Source organism: Rhinatrema bivittatum, chromosome 4 (assembly GCF_901001135.1).
Source record: "Rhinatrema bivittatum chromosome 4, aRhiBiv1.1, whole genome shotgun sequence".
Taxonomy (NCBI): Eukaryota; Metazoa; Chordata; class Amphibia; order Gymnophiona; family Rhinatrematidae; genus Rhinatrema; species Rhinatrema bivittatum.
The window spans coordinates 357,343,806-357,368,348 of NC_042618.1; the positions used below are offsets into that span (position 1 = coordinate 357,343,806).

A 24,543-nucleotide genomic window follows, 5' to 3' on the forward strand; every position below is an offset into this window, starting at 1 on the left:
CACACACACATACACATTCTCTCTCACCGGGGCCTTTATCTTCGCTGCGAGCAGAGCACACTCCACTTGCGGCACACAGGGACCTTCCATTTTCCCCACAAATGGCGCACCCGAGCCTTCATCTTCGCCACGAGCGTAGCGTGTCCCGCGGCACACACGGGCCTTCGTCTTCGCGCGCTCCATTCACGGCATGCCGGGGTCTCCTCTGCTATTTTCTGCACAGAATTTGGCAATTCTGTGCAGAAAATGGCAATTCTGCGCAGGGGGGGAATTCTGCACAAATTCTGCGCTCCGCAGTAGCGCAGAATTCCCCCAGGACTAGGTACAGCCACATCTGCTGATGTATAGAGAACTATTTTATGTAATGGGACAAACCTTGTTTTTTGTTGATTGTTAAGATGATTGTTTTGGGTTTTGTGTATGTAATGCACTTAGCACAACAGCTCCATTATGGATGGAATATAAATATTTTAAATAAATATTCTGAAACCCTGAAAATTCAATATTAAAAGATTTGCAAAAATAAAATTGCAAATTGTGGCAAAAATGTCACATAATATATCCTACATTAAAGGTGTTGTCAGCAGGCAGACACATTTGCTTGTCTATAAGGATGTCAGTATTCAAAGCGCATTCAGTGCTATTTAGTCAGATAAGTGGGACTTATGTGGCTAAGTAGCAGCCACTGAATATGTGTGTAAGTTCAGCGGCCACTGCTTAGTTGCACAACTCCCTTATATGCCTTAAATATATGCACAAAAAAAGTGGGCATGCCTTAGGCGGATCAGGGCGGAGCAAGTTAGATGTATAACTTATATGCCTAACTACAGATATTCAGAGATGGGTGTATAAGTATATGTCTAAGTTTAGGCGCCCCATACAGCAGGTTTAAGCTTAGCCGGGTGCGAAGTGCGCACATATACATGTATATTCATTGGCATAGCCGTGCCATGGAATATACATCGCAATTTTGCCGGATAGGTCATATCCAGCTAAGTTACTTAAACAGCCAGGTTTGAATATTGGGCCCAAAAAATCTAAATCTGTAAAAAAAAAAAAAAAAAAAAAAAAAAAAGTGATATTTAAAAAACAAAACAAAACAGTCATCTGCTGAACTTAAATGGGAAGTTTGTAACTTAGTTTTACATGTTTATTCACTCATGAAGTTCAAGGTCATTGTCCCATTAACATTCAGCTACACTTTTGCTTTTAGAATCAGCATCAGAACCGGTACTGGAACTTAACACCTCCCTCGCCATCCAAATTGGAAAATTAATCAGGGTAACTTGCTTGGCTAAGTTTTCCCTGCAGAATATCACAGGGAATGCCACCCTTGCCATTTCTAAGGATGGGAACCTATTAGAATCTGCAGCTGTAAATTCTACGAAAGGAGGCTCTGTCACCTACACAAGGCAGCCCGCAAATTTTTCAGATTCTGGTGACTATAATTGTGAATTTAAAGATGGCAAAAGCGTCAAAAGAATCACATGGAATATCACTGTACTGGGTAAGAAAATCATGTTCTGTCATGTGGGCAAAGGGGTTCCACATTTCAAGAGCAAATGGGTGAAAGGTACAAAATCAGCTTCCACTAAGTGGCACAAGACGCTAAGCATTACAGTCTCTGGAACACTACTGTACGTGTATCTCTTCTTACAACCTAGGACTCGCTTCTTCCTCTGTGAATCCAAAACACATTCTTCATAGTTCCAGTGCATAATCAGGTTAATCTTGGGCCAAGCCCAGATGATCCACCCACAGTGCACAATGCATTTATGGGGCTCTATCAGCTTTTACTTAAGTAACTAGAAACTGGGTCAAACAGAAAAAAAGGAAAGAACCTGGATTAAAGAAAATGTAGCAAAGCACAGAATCTCATATTGGGAATAAAAATCCACAGTCCTAAAATGACATCCTTGGTTTATGTACACAAATCAGGGTGCCCATCCAAGCCAGAAAGATAACCCAGACCTTAACAAAACTTATGAGAAAGATCTAGCTGACATGAGGGCCAATGTTTTCTAATTCACAGCCACATTTTATTGGCTGTAGTGAGAGAGAAAGGGCCATCCATGGTCCTCTCTCTATGTGATTCATGGGGAAAGAGATGGGAGGCCAAATAGCCTGAGGAGTCATAAAATTTGCTGGTTTGGGCAAGGATATGACTGTAATAGCTTTAGGGCAGGGCTTCCCAAAGCTCTCCTGGGGACCACACAGCCAGTCAAGTTTTTAGGAGATCCACAATGAATATGCATAAAGTACATTCACATATACTAAGTCTTCATGATATGCATATTCATTGAGTATATACTGAAAACCTAACTGGCCATGGGATCTCCAGGACAAGTCTGGGAAGCTCTTCTTTAGGGGATGTGTAAGAAGATAATTTTAGGCAGCTTAGCTAGATCCCCGGAAGACTTTGTGATGGATCAGTACAGGCTCTAATGTTTGAAGATTGTGGATCAATATATTGCATATAGGTTGAGTACAGAGATTCTAAAGGCATGACACTATCACCGTCTTTGTTCCTTTCATTCCTGAGACTCCCTGGCATCAATGAGCAGATAAAGACTAAAGTTAGAGGGATATATGAGGAATTGCATTTGCCTATTTTGTTTGGGTGATCTAAAAGGAGCATCTCAAAAAAGATATAAATGCGATGGAGAAGGTACAGAGAAGGGCTACCAAAATGATAAGGGGAATGGAACAGCTCCCCTATGAGGAAAGACTAAAGAGGTTAGGACTTTTCAGCTTGGAGAAGAGACGACTGAGGGGGGATATGATAGAGGTGTTTAAAATCATGAGAGGTCTAGAACGGGTAGATGTGAATCGGTTATTTACTCTTTCGGATAGTAGAAAGACTAGGGGGCACTCCATTAAGTTAGCATGGGGCACATTTAAAACTAATCGGAGAAAGTTCTTTTTTACTCAACGCACAATTAAACTCTGGAATTTGTTGCCAGAGAATGTGGTTAGTGCAGTTAGTATAGCTGTGTTTAAAAAAGGATTGGATAAGTTCTTGGAGGAGAAGTTCATTACCTGCTATTGAGTTCACTTGGAGAATGGCCACTGCCATTAGCAATGCTTACATGGAATGGACTTGGTTTTTGGGTACTTGCCAGGTTCTTATGGCCTGGATTGGCCACTGTTGGAAACAGGATGCTGGGCTTGATGGACCCTTGGTCTGACCCAGTATGGCATTTTCTTATGTTCTTATAAAAAGTTAAGATAAGAGACATCAGATGTCTTTTGGGGTTAACAACTGGGACAATCAAAGACTAGTACTGAAATACCTTCCTGGTTGTAAATCTTTTGTTAAAGTTCAAATTAAAACACCTACAGGCCGATACAGTACAGTGCACTCCGACGGAGCGCACTGTTAATCTGTCATTGGACATGCGTTTTCCCTTACCCCTTATTCAAGGGGCGGAAAACACGCGTCCAACCCGCCAAACCTAATAGCGCCCTCAACATGCAAATGCATGTTGATGGCCCTATTAGATATTCGCGTGCGATTCAGAAAGTAAAATGTGCAGCCAAGCTAATTTCTTCCGGCACCGGGAAAGTGCACAGAAAAGCAGTAAAAACTGCTTTTCTGTGCATCCTCCAACTTAATATCATAGCGATATTAAGTCGGAGGTCCCGATGAGTAAAAAAAGTTTAAAAAAAAAAAAATAATAATTTTAAGTTGGCCGGCGGCTGTCGGGTCGAAAACCGGACGCTCAATTTTGCCAGCGTCTGGTTTCCGAGCCCGTGGCTGTCAGCGGGCTCGAGAACCGACGCTGGCAAAATTGAGCGTCGGCTGTCAAACCCGCTGACAGCCGCCGCTCCTGTCAAAAAGGAAGCGCTAGGGACGCGCTAGTGTCCTAGCGCCTCCTTTTGTCCGTTTCTACCGCTGGGCCTCATTTGCATACTGTATCGCGTGCACAGGAGAGTGGCCCGTTCGCCCGCTCTCCCGCGGACTTTACTGAATCGGCCTGCTAACTTGCAAACACTGGACTAAAGTTAGAGGGATATATGAGGAATTGCATTTGCCTATTTTGTTTGGGTGATCTAAAAGAAGCAAAGAGCGAAACAGCTGGTTCTTTCTGGAGTCCCTGAGCTGGAGTCTTCCAGGTTTTCATGGACACTGGCTTGTAGAAGGAAGACTTATGAGGGAAGTATCCTTTGTATAATAGCTTTATTTCTGTCTATATGAATTTAATCCTATTTACCTGTATTGATTTATGTACAGTTTACTGTGATACTGTATTCAGCTTTAATATTACTTATCTTTGCTGATTCATTATCCGTATATTAGCAACATTTAGTAAACTAAGTTTTGCTTTACCATAAGAACATAAGAAATTGCCATGCTGGGTCAGACCAAGGGTCCATCAAGCCCAGCATCCTGTTTCCAACAGAGGCCAAAACCAGGCCACAAGAACCTGGTGTGTAGAGTGTTTTATGTCATAAAATAAAATATACCCCCATATGTCCATAGCATATAGGATGTGAGAGAAGGGTCCTAATTATAAAAGTAAAGCCCAAGCAATTGACTATGTGTACACATACATTTCTAACACAAAAGATGATTAAAACGGTTAACCAAAAAATGTATCCCAGCTTGGAAGAAGACATATTTTGAGTTTATGTTAATTTTCCTTTGACATCTTTCAAAATAAGGCCTGGATGAATCCTGTGAAAACGGGGGGCAGGGGAGAAGGGGGGGGGCGACCTGTGAAAGCCTGCAGTCTTCGCACCACGACAGTGTGCCAGCTGCCAGCTTTCGCACTGAATAGCGCCACCGTGAAAGGTGGTGCTATTTGGTGCGTTACTGCTGACGATAATGTTAGTAACATTATTGCTAGCAGCGAAGACACCGCCGACTCCACCCCTCCCCACCACAACTCCTCCCCTCCCCCTAATTTGCATTCTATTGCATGTGAAAAGGCCCTTTTCACATGCGATAGAGGCTTATCGCACACGATATGGCCATATTGCGTGCAATAAGCCTTTGGTAAATGACCCCCTAAGTTTGAACTCATGTTTGATTCTTCTGTTACTCACTAAGAATTTTTCTTTCAGAGCCTGTTTTAAACCCAGAGCTGTTCCCAAACACTTCCATAACAATGATAGGACACAATGTGACGTTATCTTGTCTCTCGAGCAAAGGATCTCTGCCTATCAACTATACATTTTATAGAGAAAATAACATGTTATCACACCAGATGATGAATCAGCATACACCCGCTGAGCTAAGTATACATATCAAATCCATCAAGGATGCAGGCCAATATAAATGCAAAGTTGTGAACAGACTTAATTCATATAAATACAGTGACGGCATCAACCTTACGATAATAGGTTTGTTTGGTTTTTTTTTTAATGCTTTATAACATGGTGCCTTTTCAGCTGTCAGAATGTTTAAAACAGCACAGAATAGAGAGGATCTTGAATGTAACTTTTTTCCTTCTAAAGAAGATGTTATGCTGGAGATATGGGTTTGATTCCTGAGCCTACTTCCTGCCCCTCAGGCCAACAAGCCTGTTGATGATGGGGAAGCAAATGTGCAGCCCCTGGAAAGTTGTACTTGCGCTAACAGAGAACCCTGGTGTCTGTTCCTTAGCTAGATCAGGGTTTCTGTGACAGCTGGGTTAGAAAGGGGAGGAATTACAAATGGAGAGGGAAGACTTGCATAGTGGTAAATGATTGCCCATGGTGCCTCTGTCATAAATAGCAGGGATCAATTTTGGGGGAAGTTCTGAATAGACTGGAAGCCCAATAGTAGAATCAAAGAAATAGAAAGGTAACAATTGAGCATGGTATTTCAAGATACAGCTCCCGGATGGAGTAATTCCCCTGAATACGGGGACTGCAGACTCCTTGGCCTGCTGAGTTACAGCTGTGTGACTTTTTAAGACTTGCATTAGTCGTAATATTTAGGGTACAAAAATTTAAATATTTCAAATGCCAATTCCATGTAAGTTCAATGATGGGATAATGAGGATGGCTGTGTTCCAATGAAAGCTTCATGTTCCCAGTGAGGGGTGGGTGAGAAGTAGAAGGTTGTACACAGCTATTGGATGGTTTCCCGTCAATAGACTGCCTCAGATTAAGTTATTTATGTGCAAACATTGGATATTCCACTTTTTTCCAAGAATGGTCTCAAAGCAGATTATAATTTGCTTAAACTAAACTCATAGATACATTAGCCGTAACATAGATTTTAGTGTCATGTGCAGTCAGTCTTGCATACAAGTGCTGGCATGGTGACTATGAATATTTTATTAACGGACAGGCTGGAGAAAGGCTTGGTTGAACAATCCACAGAAACAGCAATGACTAGCCAAAGAGAGTCCCATGCAACAATAATGACTAAAGCACCTTCATTAGCAGTGATGGCATGCAGTGCTTCTGCTCCCATCCTTCACTGTCATTGTCCAATCAACATCGACAGAGGGTTCCGTTTTTTAACCAAATAATCTAATATAATCCTTTCTGTATAGATGCAATTCAGGGTGTAAATATTTCCAGAATGCCAGACGGCCAAGATGAGGGAATGGTTCAGCTTCAATGTTCAGTAAAACAAGGATCATTACCAATTACTTTCATGTGGTACAAGGAAAGCGCAAATGGCAAAGAAATGTTAAGCGAGGCTAGAGTGAATGCCAGCGCCTCAGTCTACAAATTCCAAGTATCAGGAACAGAGAAATTCTCCTGCAAAGCACTGAACATATTCACGAGTGATACAAGTTCTGTGATTGAAGTACAAGGTAATGACCCATCTCCCTTTTTTCACCATTTGTCAAATGTAGGCAATGCAATTATTGGTGTTCTTGCAAACTGCTTTCAGATGTTGGATGATTCATTGCTAGTTTACGTAAAAGGGTAGTATTAGGACCATATGCATTCACCATATATTGGCCAGCCACTGCCTTGTTGAACCCCCAAACCATCTTGATGAAAACAAAACAGATACTACTATTAATTGTGCATTTCTACAGCAGCCAGGGCACTTCACAATACAGCTACGATGACTTCCTGCCTCAGAGAGCTTAGAGTCTAAGTGGGTACCTGAGGTACTGGGGGATAAAGCGCTTGCCCAAGGTCATGAGTACCAGTAACAGAACGTGGTTTCCAGTACATTATTCCAGCCACTAGATTACATCGTTTCTTGCTGAAATTAGCTTATCCTTAGTCATACCAAAATGTACACTAGTGCAAAAGAACAGGTCATTTCCATTCCTAAACATGAATTCAGGATAATGGCACCTACTTTCTTCTTTTGATAGGAAAGAGTGCATTTTCTTCAACAGTCATCATTTTCATTGCTGTGGTCCTGATTCTCATTGTCATAGCACTGAGCGTAGCAGTTCCACTGCTGATTCTTCCTAAGTGCAAAACACGTAAGTTCTTCTTTCTCCACGTCTTGAATCGTTTTGGGCCAGAAGCCAATTATATGCAATACATCTTTCTGATTGGGACATGCAGGATGGTGTGTTGTATCGTTCCCTTTATTTGGCACAACTATTGCTCATGAAAAAGACTTGGTTTGCACCAGAGACTTTCAAAGTCTTGGGTCTTTGATCTGCAGGCCTCCTCCTGGTGTGCTCCTTGGGCTTCTAAGCCCATTTGGAATGTGCTTCAACCACCCTCGCCACCATATAGAAAAAGAGAGGGGATCTGAAACAGACACCATAGGCCAGGGCTTTCCAAACCTGTCCTGGGGACACCCTTAAAAAACAAAGGAAAGAAAAAGTAAAAGCAGAAGCATTCATAATCATAATGGTAATTAAGGACCTGGCCATTTATTTCCTTTGAGCTTAGAGTTCTGTGGGGACCATTAAGCTTTTGCATCTACCTGGGGATTCTCCTCCCATCTCACATGGCCATCACGGTGACGGTCTTCAGCCAAGGGCTATGCGGCAGGGCTCTTACCAGAACCCTGCAGTCTTTAACACTAAATCTGGCCACTAGATGTCACTATTCTATAACAACTGGGGCTCCCTCTCTGAGGGGCTGTGTCGGTGCTGCCTCTGCAGCATATCCTGCTGGCTGGGGGAGTTCAGGACTCCATCGCGGAAAGATTAAATGATTTCTTTGCTTCGGTGTTTACTGAAGAGGATGTTGGGGAGGTATCCAACCGGAGAAGGTTTTCATGGGTAATGATTCAGATGGACTGAATCAAATCATGGTGAACCTAGAAGATGTGGTAGACCTGATTGACAAACTAAAGAGTAGAAAATCACCTGGACCGGATGGTATACACCCCAGAGTTCTAAAGGAACTAAAAAATGAAATTTCAGACCTATTAGTAAAAATTTGTAACCTATCATTAAAACCATCCATTGTACCTGAAGACTGGAGGATAGCTAATGTAACCCCAATATTTAAAAAGGGCTCCAGGGGTGATCCGGTAAACTACTCACCGGTTAGCCTGACTTCAGTGCCAGGAAAAATAGTAGAAAGTGTTCTAAACATCAAAATCACAGAACATATAGAAAGACATGGTTTAATGGAACAAAGTCAGCATGACTTTACCCAAGGCAAGTCTTGCCTCACAAATCTGCTTTACTTTTTTGAAGGAGTTAATAAACATGTGGATAAAAGGTGAACCGGTAGATGTAGTATACTTGGATTTTCAGAAGACGTTTGACAAAGTTCCTCATGAGAGGCTTCTAGGAAAAGTAAAAAGTCATGGGATAGGTGGCAATGTCCTTTCGTGGATTGCAAACTGGCTAAAAAACCGGAAACAGAGAGTAGGATTAAATGGACAATTTTCTCAGTGGAAGGGAGTGGGCAGTGGAGTGCCTCAGGGATCTGTATTGGGACCCTTACTTTTCTCTATATTTATAAATGATCTGGAAAGAAATACGACGAGTGAGAATCAAATTTGCAGATGATACAAAATTGTTCAGAGTAGTTAAATCACAAGCAGATTGTGAAAATTGCAGGAAGACCTTGTGAGACTGGAAAATTGGGCATCAAAATGGCAGATGAAATTTAATGTGGCTAAGTGCAAGGTGATGCATATAGGGAAAAATAACCCATGCTATAGTTACACAATGTTAGGTTCCATATTAGGTGCTACAATCCAAGAAAGAGATCTAGGCATCATAATGGATAACACATTGAAATCGTCGGTTCAGTGTGGTTTGGCCGTCAAAAAAGCAAACAGAATGTTGGGAATTATTAGAAAGGGAATGGTGAATAAATCGGAAAATGTCATAATGCCTCTGTATCGCTCCATGGCGAGACCGCACCTTGAATACTGTATACAATTCTGGTCGCCGCATTGCAAAAAAGATATAATTGCGATGGAGAAGGTACAGAGAAGGGCTACCAAAATTATAAGGGGAATGGAACAGCTCCCCTATGAGGAAAGACTAAAGAGGTTAGGACTTTTCAGCTTGGAGAAGAGACTGCTGAGGGGGGATATGATAGAGATGTTTAAAATTATGAGAGGTCTAGAACGGTTAAATGTGAATCGGTTATTTACTCTTTTGGATAATAGAAAGATTAGGGGGCACTCCATGAAGTTAGCATGTGGCACATTTAAAACTTATCGGAGAAAGTTCTTTTTTACTCAACGCACAATTAAACTCTGGAATTTGTTGCCAGAGGATGTGGTTAGTGCAGTTAGTATAGCTGTGTTTAAAAAAGGATTGGATAAGTTCTTGGAGAAGTCCATTACCTGCTATTAATTAAGTTGACTTAGAAAATAACCACTGCTATTACTAGCAATGGTAACATGGAATAGACTTAGTTTTTGGGTACTTGCCAGGTTTTTATGGCCTAGATTGGCCACTGTTGAAACAGGATGCTGGGCTTGATGGACCCTTGGTCTGACCCAGTATGGCATGTTCTTATGTTGTTAACTTGGAACTGAATGCAAGTCCTCTGCATGACAGGGCACAGCACTGCCAACATGCTGGCCCCCAAAATCCTAGAGTTAATATTTGTTCTCATGCCTTAAGTGTTATTTACTCCTAAATTATGCTACTTAGAACTCAGGCACATTTTCCCCAATTAAGAGTCCTGGTTGCAGGATAAATGTTAATAATTTTTTGGTCATTGTTAGCTCATACTTAGTACCTAGGCTTTTTCTGGTGTAAAACAACAAAAAGAAATCTTTAACATAAGTAGGATATGTTATCTCTTATCATGCCATCTTTACTTTTGCAGATCAATAATTTGTGATACATGCAATGCTAGATTTTAAAAGGCCTGAACGCTTGCCCATGTGCATGAGGTTCCTGGTGCGCACACATGGACATGGCAGTTTTATAAATTGCGCATGTTGCCACGCACATGTTATAAAATATGATTCCCGTGTGCACATGCGTGCCGGATTTTAATATCCACGCATGCAAGGGGGGGGGGGGTTAAAAAACAATGAGTGCCAATGCAAGTAGGTTTTTCCCAGTTCCCTCCAATTAAGGAGCAGACTGGGAGGGAACTTCCCTATGCCCCTAACTACCCTTCCTACCTTTTCCCCTTCTTCTCCTCAACCCCTAAACGCACCCTAACTCCTTTAAATTTTTTTGTTGTACAACTTACCGGTACCTCTCTAAGGAGCAGAAGTAAGTTGTGCGCGCCAGCTGGTGCTTCCCCAGGACAATGCAAAATGGCGCTGTCCCGGCTGGACCCAGCCATGCCCCCTCCCTGTCCAGATCCCACCCCAGCCCGCCCCTTTTGAAAAGCCTGGCATTTCTGTGCGTATTGGGAGATACACGTGTGGCTGGGCTGTTTCTAAACTGCACTCGGCATGCACAGGGCCTGTCCACATGTGTATTTCCTGGTATTTGCGCGTGCCGGGCTTTGAAAATTACGCCCTAATTGTGGGAAAAATTCAAACCTCATATTGCAAGCTGTAACTAAATTAAAGTGAGAAAGTTTAGAGTCTGAAAAAGTTTGCACTTCCAATTTAATTTTAACCTACTCATATTAACTCAATCTTTCTTAAGGTTGTCATAATAATGCAAGTCTACCATGCTGGTAAAATGATTAGCATATTCAAATGAGTTATATTCCAAATTATGTAAGCATGAGGCTCAGTTTGTCCTGCATACTTTATGGCAGCTTCCGAGCTGCAGTGTACCTTAACAGTGAACAAGAAATCTTTTTTTTTTTTATCTAAACCTATCAACATATTACATTTTTAGAAGACCCTGAGGATATTTTTAAGCTTTTTTTTGATTTTGAGAAATATTGAGTATATCATCATAGTCCTGCCAAGAAGGAACTGTTTCATTGCGTCATGTGACATCTGATCAAACCCACAAACTGGAACCAGTGACTAGGAGAATCAGATACTCTCAGACTGTTGCACTAAACGGTTTCAAAAGGCTAGAATGAGACTGCTAGCAGAGAGAGAGATGCTTGCAGCTGCTGCTCAAAAATATTAAGAAGGAGACCATGACGAAATGAGGAAATTAGTTAGGAGGAGACTTACAGGAACAGTTGCAAGGGTTAAAAGTCTGCATGAGGTATGTGGAATGTTTAAAATTACCTTCTTGGAAGCCCAAATAAAAAGGTATTTGACACATTTATTTATGTATTTATTTTATTTAAGTCTTTTATATACATAAAAGTCAAAAGAAGACCACGTATCTGCAAGCCCAGTTAAAAGATGCCATGAAAGAGGTTATTAAAGAATAAAAGGTGTCCCTTTAAAAAAAATGGAAAGCAGGACCTAATGCGAAAAATAGAAGAAAGGATAAGCACTGTAAAACATTAATAAGCTGGCAAAAAAGAGAATTTGAGAAGAAACTTGCCAAAGAGGCAAAAACTAATACAATAAATATTTTCAAGTATATAAAAACAAGAAACTTGCGGGAATCAGTTGGATCATTAGATGACCGGGGTGAAAGGGGGACTCAGGGAGGAAAAGGTCATAGCAGAAAAACTAAATTATTTCCTTTGCTTCGTCTTCGTTGCAGAGGGCTCTAGTGATGATCCAGGAAATTACAGACCAGACAGCATGACTGTGCCAGGTAATATGATGGACGTTATTTGTTAAGCATAGAATTTGTGAGCATATGGATAAATGTGGCTTAAATGGGAAGAACCAGCATGGATTTAGCAAAGGGAGGTGCTACTAACATACCAGAATTTTTTGAAGGAGTGAATAAGCATGTTGATATGGGTGAGTTGGTCAATAGAAGGTATCTGGGTTTTCAGAATGCATGAGATAAAATCCCTCATGAAATTCCTCAGGAAACGAAAAGTCAAGAATGTATTACAATATCTTATTGTGGACTGGCAACTGGTTAGAAGATAGGAAATAAACAGGCCAATACAGTAAGGAGCGCTCTGCCGAGGGCACCATTTAACCTGCAATTGGCTGCGAGTTTTCGACTCCCATCTATTACCCCTTATACAGTAAGAGGTTTAGCGCATCGAAAACGCACGGCCAACCCCCCCCCCCCCCCCGAAACATGCAAATGCATGTTGATGAGGCTATTAGTTAAGTTAGTCCCCAGGATACTGAAAGTAAAATGTATGGCGAAGCCGGTAAAAGAGAGCGTTGGTTGTTGGACCCACTGACAGCCACCTCTACTGCTAATAAGGAGGCACTAGGGACAATAAGAACGGTCCGGGAGAGCTGGGGTACTTAACCCTCACCGGACAAAGACCACAGATATTAGCGAGGCCACTGTACAATCTTCCCAACAACTCACCTCCCCTTCCCCCACCCCCTCTCACACGCCAAACTATGACAACAAGGTCCATGTTGTGTAGTCCAACTCAGTACCTCCCCGATAAAGAAGGTAAGTGTAGGGTAACAGATAACTACTCAGTCATTAAGTATCAAGCTTCGTGAACGATGCGGTAAGGCCTGCAGATATGGATCCTAAATCAGCAGAAACGTCCTGCGCAGCTGGGGCGATGTACGGGAGCTCAGATCATCCATGCGCATCATATGATGAAGTTGATTGTGCCAGGTCCAAAAGGAAGGGCCTTCAGCAGACCACCAATGCAGCAAAATCACTTTCTTCCCAACTAAGCATGCTTTCAAAATAAATAAGCGAGGGCCCTTCTTTACCGGAAGACGGGGACAAGAACCAAAAAAGAAAAACAAGGGGGTTATGGGGAGAGAAATCTCCAGTAGTGCCATGAGGTAGTTGGCTATATGACCCCAAAACCTTCGGACGGGGGGGGGGGGGGGGGGAGGGGGGAGGGGGGGGGCGTGCCCAAAAGGAGTGTGACAAGGTACCTATGATCCTGTGACACTTACCACAGGGGGCTGATGCGGAAAGTCTGGAGCGGCATGCAATCTGTGCAGACACATATGCCTGCCGTAAAAATTTAAATTGGATTTCACGATAGTCTATATTCATGGTGAGTTGGGACACTCACTGAAAGCATACTCGAAGGACAGGTATTGTAATTACAAACACCCCATCTCCATTCCACCGATCAACCAAAATGGCATAAGGCTTCTGCCTTTAAGCTTTTTGTAATAATGGGACAAATTGAGGGGCTGTGATTTATCGAACAGAAATATCTTGTCCAAGGAGAGAAAAACCCCAGAGGTTCGCAATTCCGCGGGCAGTGATTGGATATAGTGTTGGATCTGTAGGTAGCAAAACACCTGCCCGGGCCCCAGCTGGTACAGCGTCCACAACTCTGTCAAAGGCAAAAGGTGCCCTCGCCATTGAGTAAGTGGCCCAACTGCGTAATGCCGTTTGGGAGCCGGGACTGAAGTCTCCATTCCCCTGAATGGGTAACAAGTATGCGCAGAGTCGAGGTATCTGCAATAGTTTGGTCACAGCCCGCCAAGTGAAGTGCAAGGGACGTATTGAAAGAGATTGAACTAAAAATGATGGGAGAGCAGCAGATTGAGCCTGCATAACATACATTAATGCCAGAGGAGCTACTAGGGCCTGTTCAGCCATGACATGAACATGATGAGACAGCCCCACTATCCAATCCCTGAGTATTCGCAGGTTCCCTGCCAAATTATACAGTCTTAGATCTGAGACACCTAAGCCACCCTCCCCCCATCTCTCTCGAAGCCCAGCTAGGGAAATTCTGGGTTTGCCGCCTCTCCAAAGGAAACAATGCAGTTCCCTATCTAATGTTATCAAGTCAGTACAACGGAGCGAGAATGGCAAATTTTGTAGTAAATAAAGCCATTTAGGCAGTAACAGCATCTTAAACAAGTTAACTCTACCTCCCAATGAAAGAGGCAGTCCCTTCCAAGTACGAAGTGTCTCTATGGAGCACTTAAGAAGGGGGGGACAACATTTAAGGTATATAATTGATTGGGTGAATTGGAAATAATAACCCCTAAGTATCAAAAGGAGCCTTCACCCCAGTGCAATGGGAATGCTCCAGGCCTTCTCTCCCGTAGAGTGGAAAGGCTAGGGCTTCTGATTTGGCCAAATTAAGGCGGAGTCCTACGAATTGGCCAAACTCCGTGAGCAGCTACATAAGAGGTGATAGCGAGTGGTGCGATTCCGTCAAAAATACCATAATATCGTCCACAAAGGCCGCGTATTTAAACACCTCTGACTGTAACCTTATACCTCTCACTGCAGGGGTATGTAAAATGGATACAAGAAGAGGTTGTAGTTGCAGGAGAAACAATAGAGGTGAAAGTGGACACCCTTGCCATGTACCTCGGGAAATTGGAAATACCTCAGACTGTGATCTATTAGCTATAATTATAGCAGTAGGATTTTGATACAATAGTTGGATTGCATCATAGAACATACTATCAATTCCCATCGCCTTCAACGTATGGAATAAGTAGCACCACTCTACCCTGTCAAATGCTTTCTCTGCATCAAAGCTGATCAAAAGATACGGGCAATTCATTTGCTGATTCATTTCCAAGGCGGCCAGAAGCTTCAGAATATTAGTAAGCGCATATCGCTTGCGGACAAAGCCCACCTGGTTCTGGCCTATCAAGGAGGGAATCATTTCCGCCAATTGATCCCCCAGAATTTTTGCCATAAGTTTCTGTGTGTTTTGAAACACACAGACAAGGCTTCTTTAATCGCGCAAAGTATTCGACGACATTGGCATGTAATACAATTACATCAGGAAGTTTTTCAAGATTTGCCATTAATTTCATATTCACTCAGCAAACATATTCGGGACTATGTAGTTCATGCTTCTCTCTCTCATACCTATAATCAGTTTTTTATAGGCTCACATAACCAGTGTGAAAAGTGTGACATGTATGTAAACACAATTTGTGGCCCGCAATGGAAACACCCATTAACTGGAGAAATGTTTCAAAGAAAAAATAAGACTGACTGCGAGTCCACTAATGTGATATATGTTATCCAGTGCCCATGTCCACAATTGTATGTGGGCCGCACAAAAAGACAAATAAAAGTGCGGCTCAGAGAGCATCGGAGTCGGTTGCATACCGGCAATATAGAGGCCCCTATTGTCAAACATTGCATTCAGCACAATCATTCGTTTGACCAATTACAATGGTCTATTTTGGAACAAGTGCAGTGTCATGACCGAGGGGGAGACCTTCAACGTCACCTCAATTATAGAGAAAAGTGGTGGATATTTAAATTATCTGCCTATACACCTTATGGCATGAATGACTGTGTGGAATGGCTGTCACTCATTTGAAGTGCAACTTGTATCTCATTGGTTCATATTAGGACGTCTGTGATTGGTAGTAACTGAAGTGAGGCTAAACCTATAAAACACACAGGTAAATGAAGAAAATGGTGGATCCTTAAGGGAAACGCTGTACCGGAGAAGAGGACACTAAACCCTGCATCGCAAGGACTGTATGTAACCAAAAGGAACATTCATTATCTTCTATTTCTTAGACAACGATTGACACATGAGAGACACTGTTGCACTTTGTTTATTTCAGATAATCACAATCACGTTATTTACCACAAGCCCCTGAGGAAGTATCTTTACGAAACACGAGCCGTGTTTAATAAGGAGTAGTGACTCCTTATTAAAATAACAGCTCGGGCACAGTGAAGCAGTAAAGCGGTGAATCTCAAGCAGAGCGGCAGCTCAGGCAACGTGGAGTGACGGCTCCTGGGTAGAGTTGAACGGTGACTCCTAAGTAGAGCGGCAGTTCGGACAAAGTGGAGCGACGGCTCCTAAAAAGAGCGGCAGCTCCAACCATCTTTAAGAGCGGTGTTGTTTGTATAAAAGAGCGGTTGCTCTCATTCAAAAAAATTAGGGGAAAGAAAATCCTCTTAAAAATTAAAAAATTTAAGCGCTAATGTGTCCCACATTTAATATAATGAACGGGAATCAATGATTAAAAAATTGAATGGTACAGTCTCAACGTAGCAGACTGCTTAAAGCTTTAAATAGCTATCGTTATTGTATTTATGAGACTCCCGTTCATTTCATAAAATATTTAAATCAATTAAGTTTCCACATATGATGTTTTGTTATTGAGCCTTAATTGTAGTACATCATATTTATCAGTTTTCATAGTAATAAGTTTCTGATCAGCATTGAGAAGAGAAATAGGCCTATAAGAGGCTAGAGAGTGGGCGTCCTTCCCAGGCTTGGCAATGAGGGTGACATGAGCCATGTTTACGTGAGCGGGATATTCTCATGTGGTAATTAACTCTGAAAAGACCTGGGCTAGGACCAGTCCCACTAAATCAAGCAGGCATGTTTAAAACTCTGCAGTATATCCATCTGGGCCCGGGGCTTTGAACCTTTTTGCCTGCCGGATAGCGGACTGTACCTCATCGACTCCCAATGGCCTATTGAGCCAGGCCTGCTGGGCTACAGTAAGACTAAGCAAAGTAAATTTATTACAGAATCGATCACATGCCACGAGATCCCAACCCTTTGATGTGTAGAGTGCAGAGAAAAACTGACAAAACTGTGAGAGAGAATCTCCTTGGTATCTATAGCTATATGCCCCCTAGAGGACCTAATAGCTGCAATATGTCGGGAGCGGCGTGCAGTTTTAAGTAGATTATTCATGAGCTTCCCAGATTTATTACCAAACTGATGGAGGGGAAACTAGTAATATAGAAGACTCTTTTTAGCCCTCTGATGAAAAGTTCTGCAACTCTCTTGGTCCGCCAGATGACTCGTACGGGTCAGACGCTCCCTTGTGGCTTTCAGTTGGCTGCTTAAGGCAAGAAGCTGATTGTCTAGGGTTTTGCGTCCATGCGCCACATACGAAATAATATCACCACGTGATACCATCTTTGCTGTGTACCAAAAAAGAACGGGATTGGTCTCATGTCCCCCATTCAGGCCAGCATAGTCCTTCCACCTGGAACATAAGTAAACCTGAAACTGGGGATCATCCGCTAGATAGTAGGGGTATCATCATATGTGATTAAGAACTTGATTGGGGGATAGTTGCAGATCCAACCAGATGGAGCATGATCTGATAAAAGTATCTCTCCGATACATACATCCCCCAGCTGCGCAAATTGATGGGCACGTAGAAACAGATAGTCTAGATGAGACCACATGTCGTGTGCATGGGATAAATGTGTGAATTCCCGCTCAGTAGGGTGGAGCACCCTCCACGCATCTACCAAATGTAAGGCACGCTAAATTGCTGTAAGCCCCTGCTAGCCCCAGTATCCCTATTTGTGGCTTTGGATTTATCCAATGTGAGGTCCCTAATGGCATTGAAATCCCCCCCTATGATAATGAAATCATCGAGATATGGAAGTGGCAGGCACTGAAGGTCCCGGAAAAAAGTGGGGGTATAGGTATTAGGGGCATGTATATTACAGAATACCATTTTGCGATTAGTTATCTGAGTGACTAAACTGAGAAAGCGCCCTTAGGGGTCTTTGATCTCCTGTAAGACCTGAAAAGGTAATTGTTTATTAAATAAAATCGCCATTCTGGCGGTTTTAGACGAGCCTGAGGCAAAGTATACGTCCCCCACCCATCCCCTACAAAGCTTCATGTGTTCAGCATCTGTTAGATGAGTCTCTTGTAAAAGAGCAATATCAACTTGCTTCTTTTTTAGGTGACTAAGAATTTTAGATCTCTTAATAGGGGAATTTATTCCGCAGACATTCCAGGATAAGACTCTAGTTCCGATACAAGCTAGATTAGTTTACCATGGGAGCCTTTGCTGGGAGGGCCCCCATGTTACTGACATGAATTTATTGGGCAAGACCTACTATGGTAAAGTGTTACAAAATGTTGTTCCACAACATTAACCTCCCACACAGCATGGAATATAAACAAAACATTAGAAAAACTCCCTTCATCCCTCCCTTCCTCCTCCCATCTCTACCCACCCGGTATCCCACGCAATCCCCCTTCTCTTTCTCAATCAACCTCATGAGCATCACCACCATACATACAGTCGCCCACCCTCCCTCCCCCTCCATCCCTTCCAGCCCCATCCACAGCATGAATTATCAATAAAAGGACAATGATGCAGCAAATGCCATCATTAACAATATCAAACTTGAGGAACTTTCCCAGAACATAACAACATTTCTCAGCAGTATGGCAAAGCTTTGAACAACCCGATCTCCGGGGAGCTCCGCACCCTGTCTCGGGCGATAAAATGAGGCCACTGCGAGTGGGCTCTCCTCGCTTTCAAGATTGAAACTTCCGCCTTTTTTTTTTCTGTTTCCCCTCTTTAGTGAAGAGTCAAGCTGTTGATCCTCCAATGCAGCAGCGTGAAACCAGGCCTCGGTCAATGTCCCTGCCTGCCGATTCCATTAGGCTGGGTCTTCGCTCACCACCTGGTGGCTCTGCGGTACAGGGGTGGTTGAGGTACGTAGGAAGGTCTTGACTGCCTCCACCTCGGTAAACCAACGAGTCCCATTCTGTGTAGCAACCCGAATCCTTGCGGGGTAAAACATAGTAGCGCGAATTCCTGATTCAATTAATTTCGTGCAGAGCGGAGTCATGATGCGCCGTTTAGCCGCCAAGTTCACTGAAAAGTCCTGGAAGACTAAAGTTTTCCGGTTTTCATATTGCAGGGTGTCCTGGCTCGCATAGCTCGCAGGATCTCGCTTTTGTGCGCAAAATTGAAAATGTTTGCGATGATGACTCGGGGCCGGAGGTCAGAATCACGCTTTGGGCCCAGGCGATGTGCCCGCTCGATACGGAGAGGGCCATGTGCACGCGAAATATTTAGTTCCTGCTGTAACCAGCCTTCTAAGAAAAACGGCAAATCACGTTCGTTCAAGGACTCCAAAGAATCTGAGGTTGGACCTCCTGGAGCGATTTTCAAGGTCCTATAAGCGCTCCATATGTTTCTCAAGCGTGGCTTTAATCACCGCGATATCATCCTAGGAGACCTGGCAACCATCTTGTAAGTCAGACACGCGCTGTTCGAGCTCCGAGAACCGGGTTTCAAAGCCGGTAACTGCCTCATTTAGCTCAGTGAGTTTCGCCGAGATTGTCTTTAATTCAGGCCCCAGCAACTCGGAAATTGCCGCCTTAATTTCCTGAATCGCTGCCATATTCAGTTGTGCCGGAGCATCCAGCGCCATATTGGGGGCTGCTTCCGGGGCTCGCAGCCATTCTTTATCTTTCTCTTTTTTCGCTGAACAGGATGTCATCAGGCTTACCCTGTGATGCAACTGCAAGAGAATGGCCTCTTGTAGGATTCCCAAGAAAAAAAATGCTGCAATTTGACTTGTGGATGCGGCTGGATTAGAGAGGGCCGGCGCTGCGAAGGGAATCACATCTTCCCCTTACATTGCATCACGTGACGCCCCCCTTGTCCCACTTCATTTAAATACAGAATCGTACACCCAGGAGAGGTGCTTGGGCTCAAGTCGGGAGAGCGGGCGCTCAACCTGGAGCGCCGGTTCTCCCGCATTTCTTACTGTATCGGCCTGAAAAGAGTAGGACTACATAGTCAGTTTTCCCAATGGAGAGAGGTAAATGGTGGAGCGCCCTAGTGTTGTTTAACTTATTCACAGGGCTTGATTTGTGGGGGGGAGCTGTGCAGTTCTACTTCTTCTTTTCATATAAGAGGCTGAGAAGCAGTAGTTTCCGTTCCAGCCCCTCCCAGCCAGGCAACCTTCAGGGCAAAGGGGGAGGGTTGAGTTGGGAGCAGACAGCAGCCCCTCTGCTCACTAATTCCACTCCCTCCCCTCCTGTTTCCTGCCGACCAGGAGGGGAGGGTGGGATCCTGAAGCAGCCATCGCAGCACCAACAAGACACTAAAAAGAGGTTGACTTAGCACAAGTTGTAAGTAATCATCAAGGTTCGAGGCTGGCTACTACACTACTGCTCACAAGTTTCAAGCTTGGCCAATTCAGCTCCTTTTTGTGTTTTACCCAGGGCTTAATTTCTTGTGGAATAACCTAGAATGGATCTTTTTCCAGAATTTGAGGAAGTGGAGCAGAGCCAATGGTGTAAATCAGTTTTGGTGGGTGAAGGGCAGCTGGGAGCTTGAGGACTGGTGGGGTCTGGGGATGAAGGATCACTAGAATGAGGAGGAAAAGTGTGAAGGTGTGTGTTCTGGGATGGGTTTGGGGGACAGAGACAGCTCACCCCCAGTCCTGGCTCCACCTCCTTGCAAAGCCACACCTCGCCTTGCCCTGCTCTCTGCCCTCCTGCTTCATAGCTCTACCTCCTACAGATTAACACCTGCTTATTCGTTAATGATTTGGAAAAGAGTGCAGTGAGCAAGCGGATAAAATCTGCAGATGACACTAAATTATTCAAAGTAATTAAAACATAAGCAGACTGTAAGGAATTGCAGGAAGACCTTGTAAGACTGGAGAACAGGGCATCTAAATGGCAGATACAATTTAACTTGGACAAGTGCAAAGCGATGCACATGGGGAAAAATAATTCTAGCTAGAGGTACACAATTCTGGACTCCATATTAGGAGTTACCACTCCAGAAAAGGGCCTTGCAGTCCCTGTGGACAATACAATGAAGTCCTTAGCTGTGTGCATGCCAGTGGTCAAAAGAGTAAATAGAATATTGGGAATTATTCTCAAGGAACAGAGAATAAAACTCAGAATAGCATAATGTTGCTGTATGGATACATGATGCAACTGCACCTTGAGCATTGTGTGCAGTTCTGGTTGCCTCATCTCAAAAGCAATACAGGAAAACTAGAAACGGTACAGAGAAAGGCAATAAAAATGATAAAGGAAATGGAATGGCTCTCTTACAAAAGAGCAGATGTAATAAGCCACGCTAAGTCTACCATGGTTTTTTCGGTACTAGGTATGTAAAAAGAGCTTTAGCAACAACAACAACAACAAAAAAATGCTTAAAAAAAACCAACCCTTGGCAAACTTAGCACAGCTGCATAAAATTGCTGGGTAATATAATTAGCTATTACCCTGCAATGCAAGGAGGCGCACTAATAGGGAGCATGTCTCCTATAGCAGGGGAAATTTAACGCCTGCTCAGAGACAGGCGTGGCCAGTACTCCCTCCTTCCCTTCACAGCATGCCAAACCACTGCTCCCTCAAGTCTTGGTCATGGTCTGGGATCAAACGAGACCCCCTCCTCATTCCCTCCCTTACAGGTCTGGCTCACGTACAACCGTACTTCGCTTCAAACTATTTCCTTGAATGTGGACACAAAAATTCTTCTTAATAAATAAATGGGCCGGCAGGTTGGGGTCAGTTTCCCTTCCAGCTCCCTTCAGCTCTTGGTCGAAAATGAAATTGGGCCAGCAACTTCCCTGTCCCTAAATCTACCCTCCCCACTCAGGAAATCCCTGCTGAAGAAGACCTAGCAACCTTCATTTTCATTTTTTTCTTTCATTTTTCCTGACAATGTATCAGGGTTTATTATGACAAGAACAAAAACAGAAAATCTGTGGAAAAAAATGTCTAATTATTTTTCCGGGTAAATATTGGAGTTTATTTTGATGAACAGAAGCCAGGACAGTAAAACAATATTAAACAGATTCATCCACCCACTCAGCAGCATATCTTTTTCCACCCCCTACTGGCGTACCTAAAATATTTGATACCTGAAGCAGATTATGACCTTTGCCACCCCCATCACGGTTCACTCCCAGTATTCTCTGTTTCCCCTCTCCCGCACACCAGCTCCCCCTCTCTGTTGCGCACACCCCCCCCCCAGGCTCCCTCTCTTGCACACATACACACAACACATCATACAGGCTGTCTCTCTCACACCCAGCCTGGCTCTCACCGGGTACTCATCCACACACACACACAGGCAGTCACCATGCCACCACCCAGGCTCTCACCCAGCCAGGGCTTCGTCTTCAGCCACCAGTGGCCATTGCATCCTTCTCCTCTCTTTGGCCACAAACAGGATGGGGTCCACTCAGGGCCGCTGATAGTTTTTTTTTTTTTGCTGCCCTGTGCGAACAATTACTGTGCTCCCCCCCATGATTCATTCAGCCTCTGTCTCGGCCCCTCTAATAAAGCCCAGCTCCCTCCTGCAATCTGTATTTTGTAAAACTGATACGCCCCCACCCCCTCACCTCGGTCACATATGCAGAACACAGACAGAACCTCACCAAATACAGAATAAAGAGATCAGAAAGTATAAACAGAAACGTGCTGAGAACTGAACTGGAACCCCCAACAAGCCAGCCTCTATATGCAGAGCAAAAATGGAAAAACAGAAACATTACCAGGGAGCCTGCTGCAAAGGAGTTCCAGCAGGGGGTGGGCAGAGGCCTCTTCAAATGGCGCATCAGTGGCAACAGACAGGAGGCGCTTTGGCTGGTTGGGGAGAAGCGGCAAGACTTGAAATGTTGCATCAGGGAACGCTTTCACAGATGAGGGGGGGGGGGGGGCGGTACCTGAAACACAGCACGTGCTTTGGCCTGCACTGCTTTCAGCAGTGGTGGGAGGCTTTAGTTTAAGGTGCTGCATCTGCAGCTCTGGAGCTGCTCTATAATTAACCTAAAATTAGGGTGAAAATTGGTTTAAACTGAAAAAATCCAGTCCTTCACTATCTGCCGATTAGTCCCTCCAGTGTCATGTTAGTGAAAGGACCAATCCCCTTTCAGAAGGCTGGCCTTACAGAATTCTGAAAGGGGATTGGTCCTTTCGCTGACACATGTCAGCGAAAGGAGCAATCAGATGTCAGTGAGGGCCAAGCCCTGCTGGAGGTAAGGTCTTCTCAGGTAGGGGTTCCTGGGTGGGGAGGGGGGAGTTAGGGTGCTGGGAGGAGGACAGACTCTGGACCTGCTGGCCAACTTAATTTTTGTGAGAGGGAGTGGTGGAGGCCAGGGAATTTTGTTTTTTTTAGCATGAGTTGGCATGCAAATAAACCATGTGACAAAAAAAGCACATTTTTCAGTTTAGCGTAGCGTGCTTTTTTTCACTCCTGGCCTATTTGGATGTCATTAGCTTACTGCATCCCATGGGGACCGCAGCTTAGAATGTCCAAACTGAATAAAACCTGTGCTAAAATCTAATTCTGATTTTAGTGTGGGTTTTAGAGTAATGGCCCAAAGACATGTTAATCAAGTAAGGACTCCAGCTTGAAGAAGAAGTGACAGAGGACATGATAGGGGTTTATAAAGTCACAAGTGGAGTACAACAGGAAATGGGTATTTACCCTTTCAAATAATATTAAGACTGGGGAAACACCATGAAACTAGTAGGTAGCAGATTTAAAACTGGTGAAAGTATTTTTTTTTTTCATTCAATGCCCAATTAAGCTGTGGAATTTATTGTCAGGAGCCGTAATCAAGGCTAGTAGTATATAGTTGAATTTGAAAAGGTCTGGACATGTTTCTGGAGGACAGGTCTGCTAACAATTAATAGCCAGGTAGGCTTGGAGGGAATTGCCCTCGCTTACATCTGGGAATGAACGACAGCTAACAGGATTTCCCCATTAGGATGTGCCGGGTAATTCCAAGTGACCCAGACTGGTCACTATCTGAGATAGGGCGCTGGGTTTGATGGCCCATTGGTTTGACCTAGCATGGCACTTCTTTTGTTTTATTTATTTATTTATTTATTTATTTATTTATTTAAAATTTTTTATATACCGACATTCATCCAGGATATCACATCGGTTCACAGTGTAACGCAAATATACGCCATGCATGGCGCTTTACATGGAACAGATAAAACATGTTAACAAGGGAATAACGGGATAAGAGAACATGGGATAAATTGCATTAAATATTAAACAAGAATTGCAATTATATACATATGTACAATGTTGAGAGAACTGAGAGAAAAGGGATTTGGGAATATTAGGGGGGGAGGGGGGAGTGGAGAGCAGGGGGGGGAGAAGAGGGGAGAAGGGGGCGGAAAGAAGAAGGATGGGGCAAAAGCGGGGTACCGAAAGGGGGGCCGTGGAAAGGCAGAGTGGACATTAGGTGTATGCTTTGGCAAATAGCCAGGTCTTAAGCTTCCGCTTGAAGGATTTCAGGCATTCCTCTTGCCGTAGTTCAACTGGCATTGTGTTCCAAAGGGTCGGCCCGGCGATGGATAGTGCACGGGCTCTTGTGGAGGTTAGTTTGTGGAGTTTGGGAGAGGGGATAGGCATGGTTGCGAGATGTGCATGTCTGGTAGGTTTATTGGACTGGTGTAAGCGGAAGGATTCATTGAACCAGTTCATTTCAGGATTGTATAAAGCCTTGTGGATGAGAGAGAGTGCCTTATATTGTATACGGGATGCTATTG

General features: G+C 43.7%; 1 protein-coding gene across 5 annotated transcripts in view; it reads left to right on the forward strand.

The window, feature by feature from the left end:
• MILR1 (mast cell immunoglobulin like receptor 1) overlaps positions 1 to 24,543 on the forward strand; it is a 64,778-nt gene that overhangs the window by 2,535 nt on the left and 37,700 nt on the right. For 4 of the 5 annotated variants that reach the window (XM_029600750.1, XM_029600752.1, XM_029600754.1 and 1 more), the window contains exons 3-7: positions 1,214 to 1,507; positions 5,068 to 5,346; positions 6,489 to 6,755; positions 7,275 to 7,388; positions 11,925 to 11,978. In XM_029600750.1, the coding sequence (XP_029456610.1) occupies positions 1,214 to 1,507; positions 5,068 to 5,346; positions 6,489 to 6,755; positions 7,275 to 7,388; positions 11,925 to 11,978 (1,008 nt within the window). The remainder of the gene's footprint in view (positions 1 to 1,213; positions 1,508 to 5,067; positions 5,347 to 6,488; positions 6,756 to 7,274; positions 7,389 to 11,924; positions 11,979 to 24,543) is intronic. The other variant, XM_029600751.1, reaches the window with a different exon arrangement.